This window comes from Cylas formicarius, unplaced genomic scaffold (genome assembly GCF_029955315.1).
Source record: "Cylas formicarius isolate icCylForm1 unplaced genomic scaffold, icCylForm1.1 PGA_scaffold_4__25_contigs__length_36172078, whole genome shotgun sequence".
NCBI classification, from domain to species: Eukaryota; Metazoa; Arthropoda; class Insecta; order Coleoptera; family Brentidae; genus Cylas; species Cylas formicarius.
In genome coordinates, this window is record NW_026844334.1 from 1,367,687 (window position 1) to 1,394,693 (window position 27,007).

Here is a 27,007-nt window from a genome sequence, read left to right on the forward strand (position 1 = left end):
TATATGGATTTATGTTTTTTTGGGTTTTATCGCCATTTTATATATTTTTCAAATTTAATAACCTATGGAAATTTCTTCTTCGGATTTTTTTTTTTTTTTTGAAAAAGCAAATTAACATTGGTAAGAGATAAAAGAGTATCCACTTTTAAGGACTATGAAAAACTAACCAAAACTTCTTTGAAGAGTGCATTATTTAGCTAAAGTAAATTAATATATTTTTCCGAAATTTTTGCATAAACTAAATGCTTGTTTTTTTTTAATGTGTTTTATAGCTATTTTATATATTTTTCAAATTTAATATGCTATACAGGAAATTTCTTCTTCGCATTTTGATTTTTCTTGACTCTCCTTATTGGAAAAAAACGAAAAAATCCACAAGAGCGGCCCCAAAATGACTACTTTTAAGGACTACAAAAAACTTACTTCAACTTCTTCGAAGAGTGCAGAAAAAAATTGTAATTATTTAGATAAAGTAAATTATCGTATTTTTCCCAAACTTCCCTATTAATCTATTAATTGATCAAAAAAAAAAAGACGAAAAAATTAACGAGAGTGGCCCCAAAATGGCTACTTTTAAGGACTACAAAAAACTTACTTCAACTTCTTCGAAGAGTGCAGAAAAAAATTGTAATTATTTAGATAAAGTAAATTATCGTATTTTTCCCAAACTTCCCTATTAATCTATTAATTGATCAAAAAAAAAAGACGAAAAAATTAACGAGAGTGGCCCCAAAATGGCTACTTTTAAGGACTACAAAAAACTTACTTCAACTTCTTCGAAGAGTGCAGAAAAAAATTGTAATTATTTAGATAAAGTAAATTATCGTATTTTTCCCAAACTTCCCTATTAATCTATTAATTGATCAAAAAAAAAAAAAGACGAAAAAATTAACGAGAGTGACCCCAAAATGGCTACTTTTAAGGACTACAAAAAAACTTACTTCAACTTCTTCGAAGAGTGCAGAAAAAAATTGTAATTATTTAGATAAAGTAAATTATCGTATTTTTCCCAAACTTCCCTATTAATCTATTAATTGATCAAAAAAAAAAGACGAAAAAATTAACGAGAGTGGCCCCAAAATGGCTACTTTTAAGGACTACAAAAAACTTACTTCAACTTCTTCGAAGAGTGCAGAGAAAAATTGTAATTATTTAGCTAAAGTAAATTATTGTATTTTTCCCAAACTTCCTTATTAATTTATTAATTGATCAAAAAAAAAAAAGACGAAAAAATTAACGAGAGTGGCCCCAAAATGGCTACTTTTAAGGACTACAAAAAACTTACTTCAACTTCTTCGAAGAGTGCAGAAAAAAATTGTAATTATTTAGATAAAGTAAATTATCGTATTTTTCCCAAACTTCCCTATTAATCTATTAATTGATCAAAAAAAAAGGACGAAAAAATTAACGAGAGTGGCCCCAAAATGGCTACTTTTAAGGACTACAAAAAACTTACTTCAACTTCTTCGAAGAGTGCAGAGAAAAATTGTAATTATTTAGCTAAAGTAAACTATTGTATTTTTCCCAAACTTCCTTATTAATCTATTAATTGATCAAAAAAAAAAGACGAAAAAATTAACGAGAGTGGCCCCAAAATGGCTACTTTTAAGGACTACAAAAAACTTACTTCAACTTCTTCGAAGAGTGCAGAGAAAAATTGTAATTATTTAGCTAAAGTAAATTATTGTATTTTTCTCAAACTTCTCTATTAATTTATTGATTTAACAAAAAAGACGAAAAAATTAACGAGAGTGGCCCCAAAATGGCTACTTTTAAGGACTACAAAAAACTTACTTCAACTTCTTCGAAGAGTGCAGAGAAAAATTGTAATTATTTAGCTAAAGTAAATTATCGTATTTTTCCCAAACTTCCCTATAAATTTATTAATTGATCAAAAAAAAAAAGACGAAAAAATTAACGAAATTGGCCCCAAAATGGCTACTCTTAAGGACTACAAAAAACGTACTTCAACTTCTTCGAAGAGTGCGGAGAAAAATTGTAATTATTTAGCTAAAGTAAATTATTGTATTTTTCTCAAACTTCTGTATTAATTTATTGATTTAACAAAAAAGACTAAAAAATTAACGAGAGTGGCCCCAAAATGGTTACTTTTAAGGACTACAAAAAACTTACTCGAACTGCTTCGAAGAGTGCAGAGAAAAATAATTGTAATTATTTAGCTAGAGTAAATTATTGCAGTTTTCCCAAACTTTTCTATGATTTGTCGAAAAAATCAACGAGAGTGGCCCGAAAGTGGCCACTTGGGGCTATGAAACACTTATTCGAACATCTTCCACGGTAAAAATTGTAATTATTCAGCTAAAATAACTTGATATATTTACATCCATGGGGCTCAACAAAAATTAACGACGAAACTTCACCACCCACGCTCACCGCCCAACGGCAGAACCCGCCCCCTCCTCCCGCTCACTTCTTAACTAATATTTGAAACAGGTTGTTCCTGAACGTCGACACCATCTTCTCCAACTCCTCGACCTGCGCCTTGAGCTTGATGTTCCTCACGTGGAGCTCGTCCGCCTCCTTCTCGAACTCGAGCTCCCGTATTTTCCGTTTCAGTCGCGATTTTCGCGACGCTTCGTTGTTTTTGTCGCGCAGTTCCCTGTAGTGGTCCACGCGGCCCCCAGCGGAGCCCCGTCGTTTGGGCGTGCGCCGCTTCGCGGCCCCTTCGTCGTAGTCGTCGTCGGACGACGTCGCCTCGACGTCGATGTCGCGCAGACGCACCGTCGACGGCCTCCTCTTCGACGTCGGAGGCTTGTAGTCTTCGTCCTCGTCGTCATCTTCGAACGAGTACCTCCGTTTGCGAGGCCTCTTCGTCGACGAAGCGTACGAAGGGGTCGACGGGGTAGAGGGGGGATGATCACGTGGGCTCGATAATGACGAGAGAAGGTCGTCTTCTACTCCGAGGGCTTGCAAGTCCTGTGGAAGAAGGGTCTCATGGGAGTCGATCGACCAAATATATTGGTATATATAGGTTTGGTTTATTAAGTCTCCAGATTTTGTTGAAAATTATATAGATAATTTGTGGATAATTAGTTTCTTGGTGTTCTTTCAAGGATTTGACCACGCAAAAGTCTGATAGGAAGATCAGCTGGGATATCCATTCAATAGGTAAATAACGAAATACTTATAGTATACAACCAACGCTGTGCTCACCTAAGACAGACAGCAGACTTTATGGGGATCGATATAAACACTCCCTGCAGAGTAATATCAAGAATGGCAAGAGTTGTTCCCTCCGTAGGTGAAATTTCCAGAAAAACGAAAGAAATTTCCTAGAGTAGTTGATGACGCACTCATAAGAAGAGAACCTCCAGGTAAGGAAGTTTATTTTTAATACATTGTTAATGGCCTTCACACATGTACTTCTAGTGATAATAGGCCGTAAAGCAGAAGTGTCAGAAGTGTAATGTTCTAGCAATGTAAGGATCCGACGTATATTTCATTCTTTCATTCATTTCTTTTCATATATGTTTTGTTAAAGGCTCGGTACTTCTTGGAATATTTTCCGATTTCAAAAAAGAAGAAAAATTTAAGTCCGCAATTCTTGAAAAAAGAAAAAAAAAAAAAAACTCAGCAGAACACGCAAGAGGTTTGCGCCTTTTAAAATGTGGTCTTCTTATTCAGGGAAAAATAGAAGTTGGTTGCCGAAGAACATTTTCGCTCATAAATCCTCGCTAGCGGTGTGGCAAATGATCAAAAAAATCTGATAATCCCTTATAAATAACACAAAAACCTCAATTATTCGTGGCCATATTAAACAAGAAATTTTGCTGGTCTAGAGAAGGGATCCGTTCGAATAAAATTGGAATTTATAATATCATCTCAGTACTATATAATAAGGTCCTCCATTATCATTGCGAATTATGTAGGTTATCATGTTGGCTTTCAGAAAAAAATCCGTCTTTCACTGGGGAGCAAAAATTCCCCTCCCTTTTTTTTTTAATGGAAATTATTCCAGAAATTTTAACATTTTAGAAAAACCACACTTCTTTTCCTTGAAATTCAAGACGTAATTTGATTTCAAGTGAGACTCAGACTCAGAAAAATCAAACTCTTCTTTTGAATATCACCATAATAAAAATGGAATTTTAAAATGATTGAAAATAGGCTGGGGAAGTCTGAAAGTGTAAATATGGAACGTATTTCTTCAATCTTAGCACTATAAATCGATGATAAATTGATTTTCTTCAAGTCTTGTCTACAGTGACATGATTTTCACCTTTTTGTTAATCCTTAAAACTACTTTCTCTTCAACGAAATAAAGATATACAAGAAGTTAAGATGATGCAAGACCTAATTTAAATCTACCACGTCATCTTTAATAACCTACCCGAACAGGCAATTACCCTTGACCGATCTCAATTTAAGAAGAAAGCAAACGACTATTAGGTCTTCTCCTCACTCTCTCAAATTTTTTTCACCTGTACCTTTAAGTATTCCTTTGTAAAGTCAAGTTCTTAAACAAACAAAACAACACGAAAGAAAAAGTAACCTTTTTTATGCAAAGCGTATATTTAACTTTAACTTTTACTTTACTTTTTTATTTTTTACCTCGTTGTCGACCAGGTCCAATATGTTGAAGTTGTCTCCCGCTAGGTCGACCACTTCCTCGATAATGTCGGGCGTGTTGAGGGAAACGGCCGGCTTCGCGGGAGCTCCGCCGAAAACTCCGAAATTCAGCTTCAGCTGCCGCTTCGCGTCGTCGCAGCTGTCGCTGTCCTCGGGCGTGACCGGCGCGCCGTACTGAAGACGGCTCGGGGACGAAACGTCTCGCGTAATATACGTCGGTGCCGCCGCCGTCGTCGTCGAATATAATACGGACGAAGTCCTCTGAACGATCGGGTCGGTTAAAGTCGATATAATCTGATCGCCAGATTCGACGTCCTTATCGCTATATGTATCTAGTAGTATTGGGACTTCGTTTTCGAGTCCGGCAAATAATAAGTCGCCGCTGAATACGTGTTTGTCCGCGTTTGGCGCGTACGCATTGCACGACTCGACTTTTATGTTGTAGGTGTCATTATTATTGGTCTTGGTTGGTTTCCGCGTTACGTAAGTGGTAAAATCGAATGCGTCTTTTTCTGAAACAAAGACGACACGTAATAAGAACTATTACGAACAGATTTTCGGAAAGTTACAAGAATTTTTTTAGACGCTTCAATAATATGAGGTCTTGCGATTTAACGGAGTGACATTCTAAGATTTCAAATGACAACAGGAACAAAAACTAAGAAACTTTTCAAGCCTTTTAAGGCTCCCCAAGACCTAAGGGTTGTTATGACTCTGATCTATCTTACGACCTCGTCCTACAGACTAAGCCAAAATATCATAAAAAGCAGTCCTCACATTTTTTCAAAAAATAGTGCCAACAATGAAAATGAAAGAACGCAAGAACTATTTAGGACAGATTTTCGGAAAGTTACAAGAATTTTCTTAGACAATAATATCAAATCTTGCGATTTTGTGGAGTGACATCCTAAGATTTAAAATGACGACAAGAACAAAACCTAAGAAAACTTTCAAGCCTTTTAAGGCTCCCCAAGACCTAAGGGTTGTTATGACTCTGGTCTATCTTACGACCTCGTCCTACAGACTAAGCCAAAATATCATAAAAAGCAGTCCTCACATTTTTTCAAAAAATAGTGCCAACAATGAAAATGAAAGAACGCAAGAACTATTTAGGACAGATTTTCGGAAAGTTACAAGGATTTTCTTAGACAATAATATCAAATCTTGCGATTTTGTGGAGTGACATCCTAAGATTTAAAATGACGACAGAAACAAAAACTAAGAAAACTTTCAAGCTTTTTAAGGCTCCACAAGACCTAAGGGTTGTTATGACTATGCTCTATCTTACGACCTCCTCCTACAGACTAAGCCAAAATATCATAAAAAGCAGTCCTCACATTTTTTCAAAAAATAGTGCCAACAATGAAAATGAAAGAACGCAAGAACTATTTAGGACAGATTTTCGGAAAGTTACAAGGATTTTCTTAGACAATAATATCAAATCTTGCGATTTTGTGGAGTGACATCCTAAGATTTAAAATGACGACAGAAACAAAAACTAAGAAAACTTTCAAGCTTTTTAAGGCTCCACAAGACCTAAGGGTTGTTATGACTATGCTCTATCTTACGACCTCCTCCTACAGACTAAGCCAAAATATCATAAAAAGCAGTCCTCACATTTTTTCAAAAAATAGTGCCAACAATGAAAATGAAAGAACGCAAGAACTATTTAGGACAGATTTTCGGAAAGTTACAAGGATTTTCTTAGACAATAATATCAAATCTTGCGATTTTGTGGAGTGACATCCTAAGATTTAAAATGACGACAGAAACAAAAACTAAGAAAACTTTCAAGCTTTTTAAGGCTCCACAAGACCTAAGGGTTGTTATGACTCTGGTCTATCTTACGACCTCGTCCTACAGACTAAGCCAAAATATCATAAAAAACAGTCCTCACATTTTTTCAAAAAATAGTGCCAACAATGAAAATGAAAGAACGCAAGAACTATTTAGGACAGTTTTTCGGAAAGTTACAAGAATTTTCTTAGACAATAATATCAAATCTTGCGATTTTGTGGAGTGACATCCTAAGATTTAAAATGACGACAGAAACAAAAACTAAGAAAACTTTCAAGCCTTTTAAGGCTCCACGAGACCTAAGGGTTGTTATGACTCTGGTCTATCTTACGACCTCGTCCTACAGACTAAGCCAAAATATCATAAAAAACAGTCGTCACATTTTTTCAAAAAATAGTGCCAACAATGAAAATGAAAGAACGCAAGAACTATTTAGGACAGATTTTCGGAAAGTTACAAGAATTTTCTTAGACAATAATATCAAATCTTGCGATTTTGTGGAGTGACATCCTAAGATTTAAAATGACGACAGAAACAAAAACTAAGAAAACTTTCAAGCCTTTTAAGGCTCCACAAGACCTAAGGGTTCTTATCACTCTGGTCTATCTTACGACCTCGGCCTACAGATTAAGCCAAAATATCATAAAAACAATTCTTCTCAATTTTTTTCAAAAAATAGTGCCACCAGTGAAACAAAAAAAAAGTAAAGCACGAAAATCCCAAGGGTTTTTTAGAGAACGAACAATGATTTTAGAACCTCGTCCTAAGACAAGTCGGGATTTCATGGAGGGATTTTTGAAACATTAGTGGCAACGTTAGGAAGAAACCTACGAAAACTGATCCTTATAAGGAATGAAAATCGCAGTAAAAAAAATAGCGTTATGAAGTACGCTGAGAAAGTTTCATATTAAGATTGATAAAATTTTTTGAGAAAATGGCTGCAATAGAAAAAAGCCAGTGAAAACTTTAACCACGTTAAGGACCGAAAATCCCGGTCGTTCTTATGAGTAAATTCCCTTAGGACCCCATCCTAACCCAGGGAATTCAACCAGCGCGTCCTAAGCCAAACGTCCATTAAATATCCAAAAAATTCTCTCTCCTCGCAGTAACAGACAGTAATTTCTCGGAAAAATATGAGAAGATTTTGGAATTTGTTGTCGAATATGTGCAAAGCACTCTAAGATCGTCCTCCTATTGCAAATTTCTAAAGAATTTGAAGTCTTCAAAAGTCTTTATGAGATAAAGTTTTCAAGAAATGCATCCATTAAATATTCCAAGGTCTGGAGTTCACTCGATCTTCTAAGACCTACTGAGTTCTTAAAATATCAACAATATTATATCCTTAGATATTATTGTTATTGTGAAAGTGGTTTTTGGGTGAAGAAGTTTGTGAGTCGGTCACCTAAAACCGAAAAACGAGGCTATACGAAGTCTGTGGAAGAATTATTATAATTTCAAAAGATTGACCAAGAAAATATTTTAAGACCTACGGAGTTTTCGAAATATAAAACATTCTAATCAATCCTTAGACTCCAAAACAAGTTTGAGAAAGGAATATCCTAACGAATCCCATTACCAGAAACGCTCGGTACTCAAAGAGAAGTCTTTGGAACATTCAGCTCTTGATGGGAAAGTTCTCTTGAAAAATACTGAAACCTTAGCGCGCATCGCATCGGGGGAGGTCTTACCAAAAACCGGGGTCGATAATTCATCTGTCAAGGGTGCGACGAGGTGCGTGAGGTCGCCGAACTCCTCCATTTTGACTTTGACGTCCGCGAGTGTCGGGGGCGACGTCCCACCCGACAAGCCGCTGTCTACGTCCTCTTGGGTCGGGTACTGCTGCAAACGGAGATCGTGTTTACGCTCGCCATCGACTAGGTTGACACAAATTTAAGCCGCCACTGGGTAGTACCGTTTCTCGAAGGTCGAGTTCCCTACGGAAGCGGTACTACCGGTAAATAAAATTGGAAATAGATACATGGTAAGGTAGAGGACGTCCTCCGACGGTCTAGGGAGCGAGCGGTTCCCGCCCTCCTGACGACGCAGGAAGGAAGTCATCGTGTCGAAGCTCCTGCTAAATCTCTACGCACAAAAAAAATTCAAGGTATCTTCTAGAAGGACGTCACGGTTATCTATATAGAGAAACAAGATCACTGAGCGAGTGATCACTGGGGGGGAGTCCATCTGACGGAGGAATCCTACCTGCAGCGGATCCGTTACGGGCGACATGTTCGCGCCTATAACTGGATTGATTTCGTACGGATTTACGAATTGGACAGATCCTGCGTCTATATAGTCGACCAGGTCCTCCATGGCGTAGTACTGTTGGTGCCGGTGTTGCCTGTTGCGTTGTGGGCGATCTGCTTGTAATGTTTGGTCGCGGGTGGGGGCTCGTTCCTGCGGTTTCTCGCCATGATGCGGAGCAAGCGGGAACGGACTCGGTGAATACCATCTCGAAACGGACTGGAATCATAAACAGGAGTTCCGCGTATTGACACCAGGGCTCCGGCGGCGGCGCCACCTTCGGCGACCTTTTCGCTACAAATGGAGTGCGTTTTTTTTTTTGTCTAGATCCTAGACTTATTTGTGGGGGCCCCTTGAAAAAGTTGATATTGGAGATGTCCTAAGAAGAGAAGTTCTACTCTCAATGAAGGATCCGTGAGATATTTATGCAGGTCCTGTCATAAATTTGATAATTGAGGTATAAGGGGGGGAATTTCTAGTCTCCTTGGAGGATACGTGAGGTATAAAGATCCTTCCAGAAATTAGATAATGGAGGTATAAGAGAGAACTTATAATCTCGTCGGATATGCAATATAAATATCGGTCCCTTCAAAAATATGATATTGTGTACGTGTGATATTTATACAGGCCCTGTTAGCAAGCTGATAATGGAGGTAGAAGTAAGGCAGATTTTCTACTCCCCTTGAAGGATACGCGAAGTATAAAAGTCCTTCCAGAAAGTGAATAACGAAGGATTTGACAGATATTTATACAGGTAATGTCAGAAAGTCGATAATGGAGGTATAAGGAAGAATTTCTATGCTCCCGCTGGTTACCAAACAGTAGGTTATGCAGGAAAATGAAAGGAAATTTCATCGCCAGGTTACGTGACGATGTGCGAAGAGGTCGCGCGGCAAGCCCCGCCTCTTTGACAAAAGAAACCGGGCGCCACGGAATCATGTCCGTTTTAATATCTCACAACCACGCAAATACGTAATATTTGGCGACGGGCAAATGATACAACCAGATAAATGAAATCGCTCTGAAAATAACACACGTTTATGTAAATAGTGCTTACATTACTCTGTCGAAATGTCGCTTAGAAAATAGGTGAACGGTATTACTTACTTCAAAATCGCCTCGTGTGGGTGATGAAATTTTTGGGACCCTAAGGGCTCAGCAGAGAAAGAGTTGAGTGTTCGACACGCTCAACCTGCAACAACGGAAGCCCACAGTTAAATTTTGAGATTTTCCTTAATTTTAATATAAAATGTTCAATTTAATGATCCTTAACAAAAAATTCAAAGCTTTACTGCCTTTCTGACCGTAGGTTGCACACTAGCAATAAAACAATCTATTCAATTGGTACAACTCCACAGGCAACATTTCCTTTTTCTGCAAAATATAATCCTAAACTGGATTAATTTTTCTCATCTTCCACTGGTTCACTGCTAGCACCTATATCTATATTTACACACTATCAAACAGTTTTTAATTTATTTTCTTTTTCCATTCATATTGAAAACGCTTTCTATACTCATTTTATTTCTGTCTGTACTTCTCTACCATCACAATGTGCTGGTGAAGCTTCTACAGCTTCAGAATTGGACAGGAAGTAATTTAGTAGTGAAAATATGTGGAAGACGTATTACTACGTATAAAACTACACAAAACCAATAGAGAGAAACCCGAACAAGCAAATGCGTAACTAAGTAAATATAATATACACTTTTCCGTAAGTCAAGGAATATACATAATGTTTTTTATTCTGATCCAGGTTCGAGACTATTTGATTATATAAGGAAACTAAACAGTCTTGGTTGATAACCCATTGCGAAAGCCAAACTGAGAATTTTAGAAAACTTGCTTCTTCTTTACTACTACTAAAATACTACACGTGATATTTTTTGACTGGATTTGGTCGTATATTTAACAACTCTGTAGCATCAGCATTTGATTTACTTGAGATGCATTTTTCCATTACATTTTCAATAGATTCGACCTTCGACTCCCAGTTTTTTGGAAAATTTTGGATACAATACAATACAATTTGGATACAATTCCTTATTTCTATATGTCCATTGCTCATTTCCATATTCCCCAGTTCATACGAACACATATTGTGCATCGACAAGTTTGCGTAAATCCCGACGCTTACGCAATCGACTAAACGGAAAAAAAATCCCGAGGCGACGAAAAGGTATATTATCAATTAAGATTTTGACGTTTCATGCCGTCGAATAAGATAAAAATTTCCTTTTTAAAAATGAGCGACGGCTCTGAAGGTGCGACCTTGGATAGCAAAGATCGTAGATAGAGGCGCTTATCTATTTAAAACGGGCGAAATAGCGAACATTCGCGGAAAAACAACGCGTTTCGACTTTCGAAGGTCACTTTTCGAGATCCACGAAAAGCGCGCGGCCGAAATTAACCGCGATCGATTCGCGGAAAAACACAACCGAAAGGTGGCCACACACGTACCCTTCGCTCCGGCGCACGATACGCGGTCACGTGACTTGTTTGTATGGCTTTGTCGCAAACGGGAGGGCATAAACCAATAAAAAGCCGACAGTACAAGGAGGCATTTTTATTTTTTTATTCGCACTTTGCCATTAGACTATTACAAACTTTTTGAAAATTGGGTAAAAAATTATCTCCTTCCAAATATATATTTTATGATAATGCTAGTTATCACAGCACTTTAGCTAAAAAGGTACTTAGCATGGTGGTTTTATTTTCAAGATACTTAAACAAAAAAACTAACCAGTTGAACTTTGAAGGGCCAAATCGTATGATAAAACTTATTTTGTAGACGAGATCACAAAAAAAAAAAAAACGGTAATAGTCTCCATAGATTAGGACATTATCACCGAATCTTACAGAAATATTATTAATCGAATTGAACCCAAGGCAGAATTAAAATCAATTGTGTCGTTGGATAATAATATCTATCTATTATTTATATAATTACAATTACACTATGCAATACCACAGAATGTATTTATATATTTGGTGTTGCAATGATAATCCAAGCTGAAATCCTTAACATTCTTCGCAGACAACAGAAAACAGTTTGGGACAAATCCGTCTTCTGTGTGAAATCCCTGCTGTGTAATAACCCATTACTTTGAATACAGTGTCGTGTAAATTATGGATCCGTTATCTAATCGTTTAAAGCGCGCAGACAGTGTGATTCCATTACTACTTGCCTTTTGTCTACTTTGCGGCAATTAAATCCCAACTCCTAGCTTCATTCTCAGGTACAGCGTGTATTGAATCGTGTGCGAATTATGCAAAATATGTGCGAGTCTAGTGTATCTCAGGAGATGCTCCCGCCCGAATGTAGAAAACACTATTCTACTGAGACTAAGGAAGTTATAAACAATGTTTATTTGACTCTCATTGAACGTGGGGCCAGCAAGCAAGCATCTTTAGAAGAAACGGCCATGTTGACGAAAATTCCAACATCAACTGTATGGAAAATTGCGAATAATCCCATTTTACAGAGAACAACAAAGGCCGATTATTTACTTGGATGAAACCTGGTTCGACACTTATGATACCCTGGAAAAGGGTTGGGTTGACTCAACTAATAAGTGTAAAACAAACGCGAAATCAAAAAGATGTAGAAGAATAACTATTTTGCATGCTGGCTCTAAAGATGGTTGGATTCCAAACGGACTTTCTCTGTCTGCGAAAAATATTAAAGATTCTTCTCTGGATTATCATGAAGACACCACCGCTGATTTATTTGAAAGTAGGTTTAAAAACCAACTAGTTCCAAACATTCCTCCTAATAGCGTAATTATAATGGACAATGCAAGTTATCACAGTAGACAGTTGACTAAAACCCCTTCCTCGTGTGACACAAAAGCAACAATCCAAAACTACATGTATAATAACGACATTTATTTTCACGAAGATTATACCAAAAAGCAATTAATTGAGGTTCTACGAAGCTTGAACCTACAAAAGGAATACGTCTGTGATAATTATGCAAAAAATCTAGGGCATAGTTTTAAGGCTTCCACCTTGCCACAGAACAATCGTATATCCATATTGCCAATAATATAGAGCAAATAATAATTAGAAGAGGCGATGATAGCGATAGTGATACTGATATATTACGTGAATAATTTTATGTAATTTAAGTAGGTAATAAAAATTATTTGTAATTTTATTTTAGATTTAAACAGACTTTAATAACATCGGTAAAGTTATATTGGGAGAGGGTCATGATTAACTTAAAATAAAACGCTCTTCCTTGATCGCGTGAAAACGTGCGCGGACGCCTTTAGCGCTGTCGCCATGTGAGCGCAACGTCACGAACGAGTCTCGACTTGTCGCGAGGGCGCGCGATTCAGTGCCAAGGTCGGTGCCGAATTTCTACGTCACACGCCGGCCTAAAGTGACACTGCGATCGATTCGACGCGAATCCGAAAGGCTACAAAACATGGCGACGCCCTGTAAAATTTGACTGGCGCGGCCTACTCGATCGCAACACTTACCCTAAAAACGCTCGGGGAAGCTTTCAAACGCTCGTCGCTTTACGTTAAAACTGCTCGGTAATCTGTGCCGGAACGCACGACAACACACGTCTACACACGGCACGCTTCGATGCAACAATGACGTGGCGCAAGCAGTCGCGAACGTCAATCTACGATCGTCTATTTCGCGCGACGCGATTGGACGACGTTCGGTCACGTTCGGCCAATCGGAACGCAAGATTTTTCGGTGTCACGAGTCCCGTGACTCATCCGGGGAGTGGGAGGGCAAGAGAGAGAGCGCGGTTCCCGGAATCGCAATTGATAAAAGCTTGGGTTGCGAAATCCGCACCGCGATGGATTAACGACTTAATAATTATTATTATTTAACAATTGCCGGGTTAAACCTGATTGCGCCCCGTGGTCGATTAAATCTAACAAAAAAAAAACATCTGAAATTGAACTGAGGTGGTTTTTACTTGATGAAAATCCATTTAACAAAATAAATAAGAACTAAAAGTTCAGATTTTCGCGAAATTATGTATATGTAATATTTACAAACTACCTGCTACTATATATACCGAAAAATGACAATAAAACCTTAATTAATGTTACGAGAATTTAAGTTTAATAATCTAATTGATCGTTAAGCAATACATTTGAGCGTCTCATTTTGTTAATCTCGGTGGCTTTCAATAAATTTAATTTTTTACTTTTTGTGGCTGTATGTAAAATATCAAAATTGTCGTCAAAAATGTGTTTTTCTGTGTTTAAGTGTGTAGCATAATTAGAATCTAGACTATTGTTTTTAAACGCTCTTTTATGTTCGTTAATGCGTTTCTTGAAGGATCTACCTGTTTGTTCAATATAAATTTTAGGACGAGATCCGCATTTCAACCTGTAGACACCTGATTTTTGAGATTTTGGACATTTCGTTTTATTGTTTTTTTAAAAAAATTCCTGTTGTGTTGTTATTTCTGAAAGCTATCTTTAAATCACTTTTTTACTGGGTTCTTCGATGTATGCAATTGTTTTAAATTGTCCGTGTTTTGTATTAGGTATCGGATAAATAGAGTTTACTGTTGTCTGGATTTGTTTTTTATTTATAATTTTTTGCTTAACGATCAATTAGATTTAAATACCTCTCCTTTATTGAACTTAATTTCTGACCACAACATTAATTAAGGTTTTATTGTCATTTTTCGGCATATATAGCAGCAGGTAGTTTGTAAATATTACATCTGATAAAGATGTAAATGAGGAAAAAAAATAATTTGAAGACGAAAACTTCAACTTTCTGCTCAATTTTTGTTAGTTTTGGTTAGTTCAGTTAGTAGTAGTTCAAAACAGCTTTACTTTTCGGTTGTACTTGGTAATTGCCACATTTCCTAGTAGTTTTTGTATACCTGTAAATTGAAATGTTTCGTTGTTTTCGGTTTCTACTTCTTATTCGATGAATCATGCACATTACGTAAATTTACGTATAGGCAGTTTCAAACACGCGACTGTGGACAATTTTCACGCTGTCCCAATATTCCCTACACCTATCTCAAACCATTCAATACAATTCAATATTTTTAATTATTTTTTCTTGTCTACGTGTCTAATGTTTGTAGGAAATTACGAGGTGTGTTCAAAAAGTAAGGTGACTTTTGTAATCGTATCGTGCGTTCATTTTATCTTGATAACATTTGAATTGACTGTAAATTTTTTGTTTTTAGAGATATCAAGGTAAACAAAAGAACAAAATGTAGGGTTACTAGCCAAGTTTTTTTTTTCAAGTGACGTATAAAACAAAACACTATCAATTTTCTGACATATAAGCCTACATCATATTTTTTTAATTGGAACGTCCTGTATATTAAATATGTGTTAAATAGAATACCTTATTCCGATTACAATGATGTGACACACTTCATATTTTAGTCGGGTCGTTTTTGACAAATCGGCGAAAATAGGAATTTTTTATATAATTTCATTCCATAAAATGTTTTTCAAAGAACCATCATCATGTGTATTTAAAAAATCCAAACAAAACTGCGTCCTCCTTTGACATTGTTCTGCACTTAGTTTTTGAGTTTTACGAAAATTAATCTAATCAGAATAAGATATTTTGTATAAAAAATGGAATACATTGCTCCAAATGGTGACAACGGCGTATGGATTCATGGATTTTGCATCACTATAAAGCACCTGCTCAATCATCGTTGTTTCTGTTTTTGGCCAAAAATAAAACCACAATCATGCCTTCAGCCGGCATTTTCACCGGATATGGCCGCCTGCGACTTGTTCCTGTTCCAAAAGCACAATTGTATTAATGTTGATAAATAAATAAATACTTTTTTTATAAAACTTAAGTCACCTTACTTTTTGAACGCACCTCGTATGTTGGCCATTTTCAAAATTTTAAAAATTACCTTCCTACACATTAATCTTTCTGCTATCGGTTTCTTACTTGGTAGTTTTTGAAATAGCACGAAGCCATCGTGTTTTATTATCAAGAATTCCATCTATGTTTTTTATTTTTCTTAAAAATAAATATATAACAATTATGGTGGTTTTATTTGGGAGCAGTAGTTTTTATTGCTAGTCGCTATAGGTGTTATAAAAAAACTATTTTATAATTTTTTTTTATTATTAGCACACAAATTTTACACTAACTTCAGCTCTAATTTCTGGCAGTAATTAATGACAACATTGACTTCTAACCTTAAAATGCTTTTTCGAAAAATACAACCGAAAATTGACAAGATTTCCTTCATAGAACTCTGGCGAAACTTCATCCGTTACTTACGTCATCCTCCACGCGGAACCCATGACGGCGTCCGAACAAAACTTCCTGGACGATTTTCGTTTGTTGACGCAGACGGTGTGACACGAAATATTCCCCGTTGGACAGACGTTTCTTGTTCGCATCAATAATCCGCAACCGTCCAAACTTAAACGCATATTACGGCGGAACGTGTTTTTACGATTCCGGATTTGATTTTTAGCAAAGAAAAATGTCAGCAGCGCGTAACACGTTACGAATCCAACTTATCGAATGGTCCAACGATCGCGAAAACCGAAATCACCTGATCGGCGACGTTGCCGGATTGCGCAATAGATCAGCGAGACGCGACGAATAGTCCGGGCGCAAATGTACGCACACGAGTCGATTTATTGTTTTATTGTAAACAAGGTGCGGATATTCGGTGGTGTGATTAAATTCAAATCAGCTTCGATCGGGCCATGACGTCGCGCAGAGCGGGCCCGATTTGGGCGACGGATTTCGTCACGATGACGCCTACGTCCCTCAATGCCCTGACCTTGTCCTCGGGCCTCCCTTTGCCCCTGGTGATAATGGCCCCCGCGTGGCCCATGCGTCTGTCGACCGGCGCGACCAATCCGGCAACGTAGGCGACCACAGGCTTGTGGCAACACCGATGGTTGTGCTCCCTTAGATAGTCTGATGCTTTTTCTTCTTCTTCTCCGCCGATCTCACCGATCAGGACGATGGCACGCGTCGTTTCATCTTCGAGAAAGATCTTTTTACGCGCCTGTTTAATCGCGAGCAGAGCGACCTCTGTCGGCTACTAATTATACCTGCAAACAATCGACGAAACTGCTGCCCGGGAAAGGATCTCCTCCGATACCGACGCTCCACGTTTGGCCCAAACCCAGGGCGGTCGTTTGGTTGATAACTTCGTAGCTCAACGTGCCGGACCTGGACACTATCCCGACGCATCCTGCAACGAACCGATACGATATTTTGACGAGTAATTGGTATATTGATTGCAATAGTTGATGCTCACATTTAAAAAAAAATATTTTTTGCTAGCAACTGGCCTTTCGTTGAGCTTTAATCGCTTTTTAATGAGTAATTATTAGGGTTTTGTTAATTCTAAAAATTTTTGTTTTAAGAGTAATAATTTACTACTTAACTGTGAAAACGGGTAATAATTTAGGTTGTGGTAACTCTAAAAACATTTTTCTGACTAGCAATAATTTGCAGCATATTGCTGCGAATTTTGATTAATATTTTAACGAATGCTAATTCAGGCGTTGCGGATGTTCATTCGCAAAATCAGCTTTTGACGAGTAATTTTGTTTTAATTAGTACTGCAGTTCTAAAAACGGATGTTTGGCGAGTAATTGAGTAGGCAATGGCTTATCTTGACCGTTGCGTAAATTTTGAACGCATTTTTGCAGGGTTTTACCCAGTACAGTGGCGCTTGGATCGATTTTTGACTAGTGCGAGGAGCTCGAAAAGGTTTTTCGGGGAGTAATCCAACTATTGCATAGTTTTAAATGGCACTGCCACTTTTATAATCGTTTTTTGGCGAGTAATTGAGTTGCGAACGCTTTATTGTGAGCATCGCGTAGATTTTGAACCTATTTTTGAGGGGTTTTACGCAGTACAGTGGCACGGGGAGTGGTTTTTGACTAGTGCGGGTAGTTTTTTGGGGAGTAATCAAATTCTGGTATATAAATATATCTCGAGTACCGCGTTTCGAGACCGCGTTCGGTACGATCCCGATACTGGACCGCCCGGCGGCCAAGACTCCAGGACAATTGGGGCCGATCATCCTGCTCTTACACTGGGAACGAAGCGCGTGAGTAATATACACCATGTCTTTGATGGGAACACCGTCCGTAATGCAAATCACGAGAGGCAGCTCGGCGTCGACCGCCTCCATGATGGCCTCCCTTACTTGGGGGGCGGGGACGAATATCACCGTCGCGTCGGGCTTGAGCGCTTCCTTAGCGCTGAGCACCTGAAAAAACGACGTCATATTCGTGGTGGAGGAATCCCGGAGCTCCTACACTCGAAAACACCGGCAGCCCGAGGTGTCGCGTTCCTCCCTTTTTCGGGGACACCCCTCCGACGAATTTCGTGCCGTACTCAGCTCTGAGTTTCGTGTGAAGCGTGCCCATTTTGCCCGTGATCCCCTGGACGATCACCGTCGTGTCGGAGTCAATTTTAATGTTGTTTCGAGTCGCTTCGTAGCTCGCGCTGCGAGCAATCACGCGTTTACACTTGAATTTCCGAAGCCCTGCCGCCAACATGACAAAATCGCGTGACGTCGGGCTGTCACGTCACGAAATACATTCGGCCGCGGACTACGGCAGTCCCCGTGGCGCAAGGTTGCGCCATCGCTGACATTGACACGCTTACGCGACGTTGCCGCACGTTGTGCCGGAAATTTCCGCAATAAAACGCCAAAACTTAGCGATTTCGCCTTTTAATGTATTTTCTTTTGGCCCCGCCTGCATTTTTCACCCCAGTGCGGCGTTAATAAATAATACATCGCGGCGGTAGAAAATGTTGGAGGTCTGCGGATACGGGCGTCAGTAATCCTGTGGCAGAAGTACTCCCGAACCGCGACGTTGCCAAATCTTTCCTTTCCTGATACTAGACCTCCTAACTTCGAAATAATTTTCATAATCAAATAAAAAAATATTGTTCCGTGTTTTGTATTAAAGAATTTTCGATTTTTATTAATTTTGCTAAAGGAACAAGTTTATTTTAGAAGCCATTGTCGAAAGCAGTAAGAATAATTTATTTTAACTGTAATGGTAGCGAAATTAGATTTAAATCAGTGTGAGAAGGTTTATTATTATTATCAAAAAGTCAATCTTTTTGTAAAATTTGAAGTAATTGTAGTAGTCAAATATTTATCCCAGACCCCAGAAGAAGATGAATTCGGTGAAGTGCATTGATTCAATAAAAAAGACAAACTTATAGCTGAAATATCTTTTAACTGCAATAAACAAATCTGTGGCATTATACTTTCAAAAGTTATTCAAATGTCAGACATTACCACAACATATCATAAGGCGAGGGTATACTGAGTACCAAAGTTAGATAAGAAAATCTAAGCATGCTTGATATTAAAGAATTTGAAATAAGGCACTTTTAAGCAATAAATAGCTTTTTTGTGCTATAGAGAGAAATTAGCAATACAAACTTGATTATGGTTTTTTAAAATTTGGATTTACCAAAAATTTATTTTACTTCTTTAACAACATGCGTGAATCCTTTAAGCTGGCCTTATATTTTTTTTTTAACTGCATGTAGTATAATAATATAGAGTAAGAGTCAAGCTGTTCATGAATTATTATTATTATTATTATTTAGACTAAAACAATGGATCTCAAATTAAATTAAAACTTTACTTTTTAGGTCAGGTAATTGATACAATACGGATTTTTAAGTGAAATAAAACCCAAAAAAGAAAAATATGCCAAAATTCAGGACGGGAAAAAATTGCTATAAATTAATTATAAGAGTGTGATCCTGATTCTGTATAGTTTATTTGTCATTTGGCAGAAATAAAAAACATTATTCATTATTTCAAAAACTATTTAAAAGTAGCATTTTGCTTTATTGGGAAATGTGTTTTTATTCGTATGCCTTTTAATAAACATTTCAATCCTAAAACTAGTTTTTAATTTTTATTCAAATAAAATTTAAGAAAACATAAACACAGAGTACCCGATATAATCGTTATTTTCAAATTCTCTTGTTCATTTTTTATGGAATGTTCTCTTACGTTTGCCTTTTACATTACGTTAAAATTTCTCGCCCAAACATTATGCGACGCATTTGGCAACGTCGCGATACTGGTGTAATTCTTTAGCGGCTCCTGTGATCTGCGTCTGGCGTTCGACCGCAGATCGGGAAAATGTCGGTCGCACCGTGGGTGTGTTGACGTCTTGTTTGGTATCCTGAAATTAAGGTTATAAAAGCAGTCTCGTCCTGAAGCTATGGACGTTACGGAGAATCCTATCGAAGTGGATCCGGATTACGAATGCACGAATCAAGCGATACGAAGCGCGGAGCTGCGGGAAGCGGAAGGTAAGGGTTCGTTTACGTTATATTACGTTTAACGTTCGCGTTGCAGACAGTAAACTAACGGAAGAGAAACTGCGCAAGATATTCAGGGAGGAATTCGACAAGGAACTCGAATCGAGGCAGAGACAGCTCGAGGAGATCGAAGAGAAAGTGTTCAGGGCACAAAAACTGCTCCACCTCATCCGCTATGTGCTTATATCGTCGTATTATCACAAAAAGTCGCTCGAATACGACGCCTTCGCCGATTCGACGCCGGACAATAACGATATCATGAACGGGCAATCGCGGATACACCCGGCTCTGAAGAAGCTAATAGGTAACAACGCGCAGCAGTTGAATTTAATCACGTCTCTGGGTAAGAGGAAGTCTTCGGCCTCGTCGAGCGTCAGTCAAACCCTGTCCGAGCTCAAGACCGAGCCGGAACAGAAAAAAATCAAGTTGGAACCCGAATCGAATGGGGCGTCGAATCAGTATTGTCCGGACGTGGTGACGAGCAGAAAAAAGACCCAACACCGGATAGTGGTGGGGAACATATCCTACTATAAAAAGTCCATCGAGCAGGACAACATGTCTCACAAGTGGATGGTTTACGTTAAAGTGTTCAAGGGGGCCAAGGGAGGGGCGGAGGTGCATGACGTCATCGAGAGGGTGGTTTTCCATTTGCACCCGTCGTATAGGCCACACGACGTGGTTGATATAAAGTAAGTCCCGGGCCTCGAATTTGGGGGGCAGGTGGGAGTGTTTTTTTTTCTTGTGTAGCGAGCCCCCGTTTCATTTGTCGAGGCGGGGCTGGGGCGAGTTCCCGCTGAGAGTTCAGATTTTTTTCAAGTCCGCCACCAATAAGCCCATCGACGTCGTCCATCACCTGAAGTTGAGCAAAACGTTCACCGAGAGGCAGACAATAGGTGGGTGGAATTAAATTGATGAAGAAAAAAGTTATAATATAATTTAAAAGAAATTCTTAAATATCCTAGAGAAATTATCGCTTCATAACATATATTTGCTGAACATAACCTTACTTTATTCGCAATATAACGACAATTTTTCTGTATTCTTTGACTAAAAATTTTCAACTTTGTTTTGGTAGGCTGTGACGTAAAGCCTACTGATGGTGTTTGATGGCCATTCAATCTTTTCGATTCTGCAAAATTAAGTCTGAGTGTGTGAGGTTAGATTTTGATGAAAAAAAAACTTAAAAACAAATTAACTGAGGTTTTTTGTTCTTTTTTTTGCAACTGTTCGAAACGAAAAAGCTTTTTTAAATTTCCAGAAAATTTGAATAAGAATATTGATAGCTTTCTGTATATTTTCTTGACTTTTTTTTTTCTGAAAGGGTCATAAAAAGACTGAAAAGATTTTTCAATTTTTCAAAAATCTGTCAGGAATACGTCTTGATTATTTTTTATTTGTAATCGTTGGCAAAGTTGCTAAAAAATATTGGTTGGATTTATTTTTTCAAGCATTAACTTTTCGACGTTTTTTCTGTATGTTTTTACCAACAAATGTAAGCAAAAAATGTTCCGTTATTTTGTTTTGCTAGTCTGTGAAGTTGATCAGTGTTCAATCTTCAGTTGCAGCCCTATGGTTTATAATTTTGTTTATGATAATTTGTTTAATGACGATCTAAAACGGAAAAGCTTTTTCAAATTGTCAAAAATCCGAAATGGAATATAGTTAATGACAAATATAAACTCAGAATTTGAAAATTTTTAGATAATAATATTGTTTATGATAAAAATTAAATCAGAATTCTAGAATTTTTAGATAACAATATATTTTTTTTAGGTAACAATTTAACAATGTAGTTTATGATAAATATAAAATGAGAATTTTAAGATTTTTATAAACAATATGGTTTATGATAAAAATAAAATCAGAATTTTATCATTTTTAGGTAACAATTTAACAATCTGATGATAAATATAAAATGAGAATTTTAAAATTTGTAGATAATTATAAACTTTGCAATAAAAATAAAATCAGAATTTTAGAATTTTTAGATAACAATATAATTGATGATAGAAATAAAATCAGAATTTTAGTGTTTTTAGATAACAACGTAGTTTATGATAAATATAAAATCAGAATCTTAGAATTTTTAGAAAGCAATGTGGTTTTACAATTTTTAGATAACAAGATATTTCATGATAAATATAAAATCAGAATTTTAGAATTTTTGGAACATAATACAGTTTTTGGTAAAAATAAGATCATAATTTTAGAATTTTTAGATAAAAATGTGGTTTATGATAAAAACAAAGTAAGAATGTTTCGATAACAATATAGTTTATGATAAAAATGCAGTCAGAAATTTTATTTATTATGATTTATAGTTTAAAACTGAAAAAATTTGTCCTTGTATATTTTGTTGTGTATTTTGCGTCGAAATAATCATAAAAAGGCGACGATTGAAAAAAATATATTGAAAAGGTTATGAACAAAAAAGACAAAGAGCGTTTTTTTTAAATGATAATTAAATAAATTTGAAAAAACCGAAAAAATCGTCTGTGTATGTCTTTAAAAACAAAGTTCCGCCGCAATTCGTATTTATTTTGCCTATTCGTTTAGTGACGGTCGCAAAAACCGAAATTTTCGACCTCTCAAGAAACAATACGCGCCGTATATCATTTGCGGGGTTTTCCATAGTTGCATTGCAAAAAGAACGAATTTATAAAGAGAAACGATAAAAAAAAAATTAAATCCTTCAAGGCAACGAGACCGTCGTCCAGGTGTTCCTCTACGACGCGAAGACGGCGCCGACGCCCTTCGACGCCGGCGTCGACGAGGAAGACCGGAAAAACATCGACCTGCTGCCCGAAAATAACCAGGAAGCTTTCGAGCACAACTATTGCTACGACTCCGGTGCGAGCGTCAAGCGCGAGCCGCCCCAAGTGGACCTGGACGTCGTCAAGGAGGAGGTGGACGTGGAGGACTACGCCGAGGACGGCCACGCGTCGGATCACAACTACAGCCTTCCTTATCGCGAAAACGACCACGTGACGCCGAAGAAAACCGTCTCCTCCGTGAACCAGGCGCCCAACGAGTTGGTCCACGGTCTTGGAGGGGGATACGCGGACCTGGGGCACCGTCCCGTCGCCGAGAACGTCGTCAAAGTGTTGAAAACCGCGTCGGGCCAGTCGATTCGGTTCCTGCCCGAGAGTTTCAGCCAGATCCTCCTCAATAACGGCCGTATCGTCCAGATCAAACTCGTCCAGCCTAAGAACGGACCACCGATAGCCTCCGACGACCTCATCAAGATCATGTTGCCCGGAGACCTGGTAAAAATCCAACCCTCGAAGGTGAAGACGTGCCCGGAATACGGGATCTGGTTGCCAGAAAAGCGATTCGGCAATATGGGCGAGGCCCTGCCCTACGCGTTCAAACGTACGCCACTGTGGACGCGGAAAGTGAGCGACGCGAATTACAAAAGCGTCCACCCATTCGCTGCTCGCTCGGAGAGGGAATTCAGGTCGTGGAACGTCGGCAAAAGATTGGCCGCCGAGGTAGGTATACTTTGTCCCGAAGTATGGCGTCTCGGCCTTATCGCGAAGGAGGGGGTTACGGGGCGTGACAGATAAAAGGTGATCGTCTCTTTCTCTCTTTTCGTGGCGTCACGACGTTTGTAATGATGTTTTTTTTAATTATACACGCTTATACATAATGCCTCAAAACACTGGGGTACTTAAAAAAAGTTAAATACAAATAAAAACACAAGCATCAAATTAATAAATTTTTTGTTGTAGACTTTTTTAAAGCTTTTATTTATTTGTTTAGTAAATAACGCAAATAAAAGATATTTTTTTACAGGGTCGTTACAGAACAAAAAAAAATTGAATATATTTTTTTATAAATCTAAACTTTTAGTTCTTATTTATTTTTATAAACGGCGCATAGGTTGACAGGTTGACCTGTTTGGTTTTCAGTGGGGTCGGGCGAAAGCGATAAAACGTCTCTTGTCCGCCGAAAGTTACGGCAGACGTTGGACCACCAGGGCCGTGTTTCTCTACGGCCGCTCGCACTTTTTTTCCCCCGTCACGCGGTCTTCCGCCCTGTTGGCTTCGCACACAGAAGAAGGCGAACTCCTATTGAACTGCTTCCGCGCATCAAAGTCGAAAAAAACGTTCGTAAATCACGACGACAAGCCGGAAATTATATCCGTCGATACTTCCCCTGTCAAAGGTAATATCATTTCATGATAAAGATAAATATATAATTTCGTGAAAATCTGAACTTTTAGTTCGTATTTGTTTTGATAAATGGATTTTCATCAAGTAAAAGCCACCTCAGTTCAATTTTTAGGTACAGAACATTATATAGGAGATTTTCTTAGAAAATGTAAAAGATACAGGATGTTTCATAAAAAAAAGAAGTTGTGTTTACCCAGGCAACACCGAGTGCCCTGTATATAATCCACTTCTACATTTAAAAAGATAATAAAAGAGCTGGTGAGATTAAAGAGAGGCTAAACCGCTTATTTTTTTTTTTGTATATTTGTTTCTTTTTTTTATTGCTTACTGTTTTTCTTTTAGTCTATTTTTTTCTTTCTTTTTTTATCCCCTTTTGATTTGTTTAAAATTGTCAAATCGTAAATCTTGGGTGGACTTAAGGAACTGATTTATATTTGTTACTTTTTTTTCTTTTGTTAAATTATCAATATTTTACTGCATTTTATTTGTGGTTAGATGGAGTACACTGCTGCTAGACCTCGCCACCTGTTCAACTCTATTATAGCATATTCTTTTTCTTCTACTTGAAAACCAAACTTCGTATCAAAACAAATGACTTTTGCATTTAAGATTTTTTCGTACACCCTGTATATTCTGAGATAAGGTATGGGGTTACGCTATATTGGCCACCCTGTACACTTATACGACAGCATTCTAGGAGTATTAATTCTATGTCGTAATCGTTCAGTACGCGACAACAGTGGTCCGTGACTTTTGTTCCAGACGAAGGACGCCTGCCTAAGAACGCGATGGAGCTGGTCGATACGTCGACGAAAGGCGCGTGCGCGTACGTCAAGGAGGAAGCTTTGAGCTGCGGCGTTCTGTTGAAATCGGAAGAGATCGCCGAAGGGGTCACGATGAACGCCGCCGAGAGGGTTATGTTGGAAGGAGTGAGGTGTTTAGCGGAAGGTCTGATCAGGAGGGCGGGGTATTATTTAATCGCCGCAGGCGGCTATCGGTAAGTGGGGGTATTATATATGGAGGGAATGTATACTTTTGCAAACGAGATAGTGCTAGCCAGTTTCGCTACGTTCGACAAGCACGAAATATGTTGACCACGTGACCGTGGGTAACGCACCGTGGTCTTATGGGGCATGCGGTCATGAAATTCTAAATATGCGATTTTTGTGCATATTTCAACTTTTCCAAAAACGTTTTACAATAAAATTTTATTAACAGCAGCAAACATACCATAAAAAAAAATCACATTATTTTAATAAAACATATATAAAATAAAAACTAAACTAATATGGTACAATTAAGTTTAAATAATCATTATAATTTGTTCCTGAACCCTCAATATGGCTATGCCTACTCCCGAATTGAAATTAAAATAGAATTTGATAGATTTGAAGTTGGTAGTCTCGATCTCTCTATGGGGCAAAGTAGCTGTCAACTCGGCTAAGATTTCGCGGATTTTTTCCGAATTTTTGTCCGCTTTCTTGGCTAAACAAGTATTGAAAAGGTACATCCTCGTGAAGGTGCATTTGACCATTTGATGTGCAACAAAAGGAAAAAAATAACCCTCCGTTTTTTTTTGTGCATTTTTTTAGTGTAAAATTGGTAAAATGAAAAGATCCGTGACTAAAGTTGGTTTTGTCTCTAGGCGAATTGTCTCGGAATACACAGTTTCACTGTAGTGCCTAGATATATAATGCACTATAACAAAAACAATGGTATAAATATTTTTTTTTACAAAACGTTACGTTGATATTGCCATTGGAAAAATAAAATAAAATTTAATAAAACGAATTTTGACACTTTATAACCGGGAAAATATTACTATTTCGAATTTTCGCTCCATGGGTTACTACTATTATTTTAACACCCTATATATTGTGTGAGAGGGGCGGAGCTAAATGAGGGGCACGAACATTTTGCCTCGGATGACTGATTCCTATACATACATATAAAACACCTAAAAATTACAAAAAAGTTTTAGCCAATGAACAGATTTGAACAATCTCTATCTCTACCTATACTATGTTTATTAATGGGAGGAAGTAAGATTATATAAATCATTAAACAATCTGGACAACGATGGTAGTCTTTCATATATTTTTTTAAAGACGTACACATACAATAGAAACAGTTTGGTCAGTTTTAGTTTATAAGATTACTTTTTCGGATATTCTTTAGTAGTTGTTGGTAGTCATGGATAACAGAACCATAACAGACCCAGTGCTAAGAATGATCGATCCAATTTTAATGTTAAATTAGTGACAAACTAATCACAAACCGCACTAGTCATTTGCTACCTATTTCACTAATCACGTAAAAAATAAAAATTGTCTGAATTTCAAAACAGTAATCAAAATCACCTTTTGAATGACATATCTGTTAAAATATTTGAGATTTTAACCGTAAAAACCGTGAAGTTGACACAGAATGTACCAAAGCGCGTAATCAGCTGATTATCGCTTTCTCTCTACGCTGGCAGGCCGGGAACATCGACCATAACGTGCAAGGAAGTTACGCAAGCGCTAGAGGAGAGGGAGGAGTTCAAGTCAATCAGGAAGTTCCACCGCGAAAAACTCACCTTGGACTTTTTCTCCTAAACGAAAACCGACTGACTTTTCTGCCTTACCCGGAGAAATAATTTTTTATACCGTATACGTTTACCGTTGTGATTTTTTTGTTTTGTTTTTGGGAGCACCGAGAAATAAATATTTTTTAAATTCGAACTGTGTTTAGTTTACTCCCGAAATGTTGTAGTTTGGCGGTTACGTCGCACACGCAACGCGTGACGTCATCAACGACAATGAAGTTTACGGTAAATGCGCTATATTAGTGTGTTAGTAAAGGGAGTTCGTGTTTAGTTATCCATTGAGTACTATTATTCTGACTTG

At 37.7% G+C, this 27,007-nt stretch overlaps 3 protein-coding genes across 5 annotated transcripts; 1 reads left to right on the forward strand and 2 right to left on the reverse strand.

Annotated features, from left to right (window-relative positions):
* Positions 1–44: 44 nt before the first annotated feature.
* LOC132700316 (uncharacterized) lies at positions 45–16,143 on the reverse strand. 3 transcript variants are annotated; one of them, XM_060667537.1, is made up of 6 exons: positions 15,889–16,143; positions 9,739–9,823; positions 8,590–8,850; positions 8,076–8,226; positions 4,573–5,102; positions 45–2,937 (listed from the first exon to the last, which is right to left on the reverse strand). In XM_060667537.1, exons 3-6 carry the CDS (start codon positions 8,698–8,700, stop codon positions 2,428–2,430), a joined length of 1,302 nt encoding a protein of 433 aa, XP_060523520.1. In that variant the 5' UTR covers positions 8,701–8,850; positions 9,739–9,823; positions 15,889–16,143; the 3' UTR covers positions 45–2,427. The 3 variants fall into 3 exon arrangements, with proteins under 3 accessions (XP_060523520.1, XP_060523521.1, XP_060523519.1); XM_060667538.1 differs by lacking the exon at positions 15,889–16,143 and adding an exon at positions 13,119–13,275 and having other exon boundaries at positions 8,076–8,223; XM_060667536.1 differs by lacking the exon at positions 15,889–16,143 and adding an exon at positions 13,119–13,275.
* A 140-nt stretch (positions 16,144–16,283) lies between these two features.
* LOC132701010 (succinate--CoA ligase [ADP/GDP-forming] subunit alpha, mitochondrial-like) lies at positions 16,284–18,172 on the reverse strand. The gene is made up of 4 exons (XM_060668626.1): positions 17,901–18,172; positions 17,581–17,851; positions 16,680–16,822; positions 16,284–16,621 (listed from the first exon to the last, which is right to left on the reverse strand). Exons 1-4 carry the CDS (start codon positions 18,141–18,143, stop codon positions 16,304–16,306), a joined length of 975 nt encoding a protein of 324 aa, XP_060524609.1. The 5' UTR covers positions 18,144–18,172; the 3' UTR covers positions 16,284–16,303.
* A 1,586-nt stretch (positions 18,173–19,758) lies between these two features.
* LOC132701004 (uncharacterized) lies at positions 19,759–26,734 on the forward strand. Its single transcript, XM_060668614.1, has 7 exons — positions 19,759–19,935; positions 19,982–20,633; positions 20,692–20,837; positions 22,642–23,435; positions 23,856–24,111; positions 24,882–25,116; positions 26,599–26,734. Exons 1-7 carry the CDS (start codon positions 19,845–19,847, stop codon positions 26,714–26,716), a joined length of 2,292 nt encoding a protein of 763 aa, XP_060524597.1. The 5' UTR covers positions 19,759–19,844; the 3' UTR covers positions 26,717–26,734.
* The last annotated feature ends 273 nt before the right edge of the window (positions 26,735–27,007 follow it).

What these genes read in the sequence shown, in the direction of transcription:
- LOC132700316 (XM_060667537.1), bottom strand. Translation starts at nt 8,700, where the DNA reads ATGGAGGACCTGGTCGACTATATAGACGCAGGATCTGTCCAATTCGTA. An exon ending in CCGTAACGGATCCGCTGCAG is followed by an intron (nt 8,227 to 8,589) that starts GTAGGATTCCTC and finishes CTCCGTTTGCAG; the next exon opens with CAGTACCCGACCCAAGAGGA. An exon ending in TGGACCTGGTCGACAACGAG is followed by an intron (nt 2,938 to 4,572) that starts GTAAAAAATAAA and finishes CTTCTTCCACAG; the next exon opens with GACTTGCAAGCCCTCGGAGT.
- LOC132701010 (XM_060668626.1), bottom strand. Translation starts at nt 18,143, where the DNA reads ATGTTGGCGGCAGGGCTTCGGAAATTCAAGTGTAAACGCGTGATTGCT. An exon ending in GAACGCGGTCTCGAAACGCG is followed by an intron (nt 16,823 to 17,580) that starts GTACTCGAGATA and finishes GGTTCGTTGCAG; the next exon opens with GATGCGTCGGGATAGTGTCC. An exon ending in GTTTCGTCGATTGTTTGCAG is followed by an intron (nt 16,622 to 16,679) that starts GTATAATTAGTA and finishes GCGCGTAAAAAG; the next exon opens with ATCTTTCTCGAAGATGAAAC.
- LOC132701004 (XM_060668614.1), top strand. Translation starts at nt 19,845, where the DNA reads ATGGACGTTACGGAGAATCCTATCGAAGTGGATCCGGATTACGAATGC. An exon ending in CACCGAGAGGCAGACAATAG is followed by an intron (nt 20,838 to 22,641) that starts GTGGGTGGAATT and finishes AAATCCTTCAAG; the next exon opens with GCAACGAGACCGTCGTCCAG. An exon ending in CGATACTTCCCCTGTCAAAG is followed by an intron (nt 24,112 to 24,881) that starts GTAATATCATTT and finishes CTTTTGTTCCAG; the next exon opens with ACGAAGGACGCCTGCCTAAG.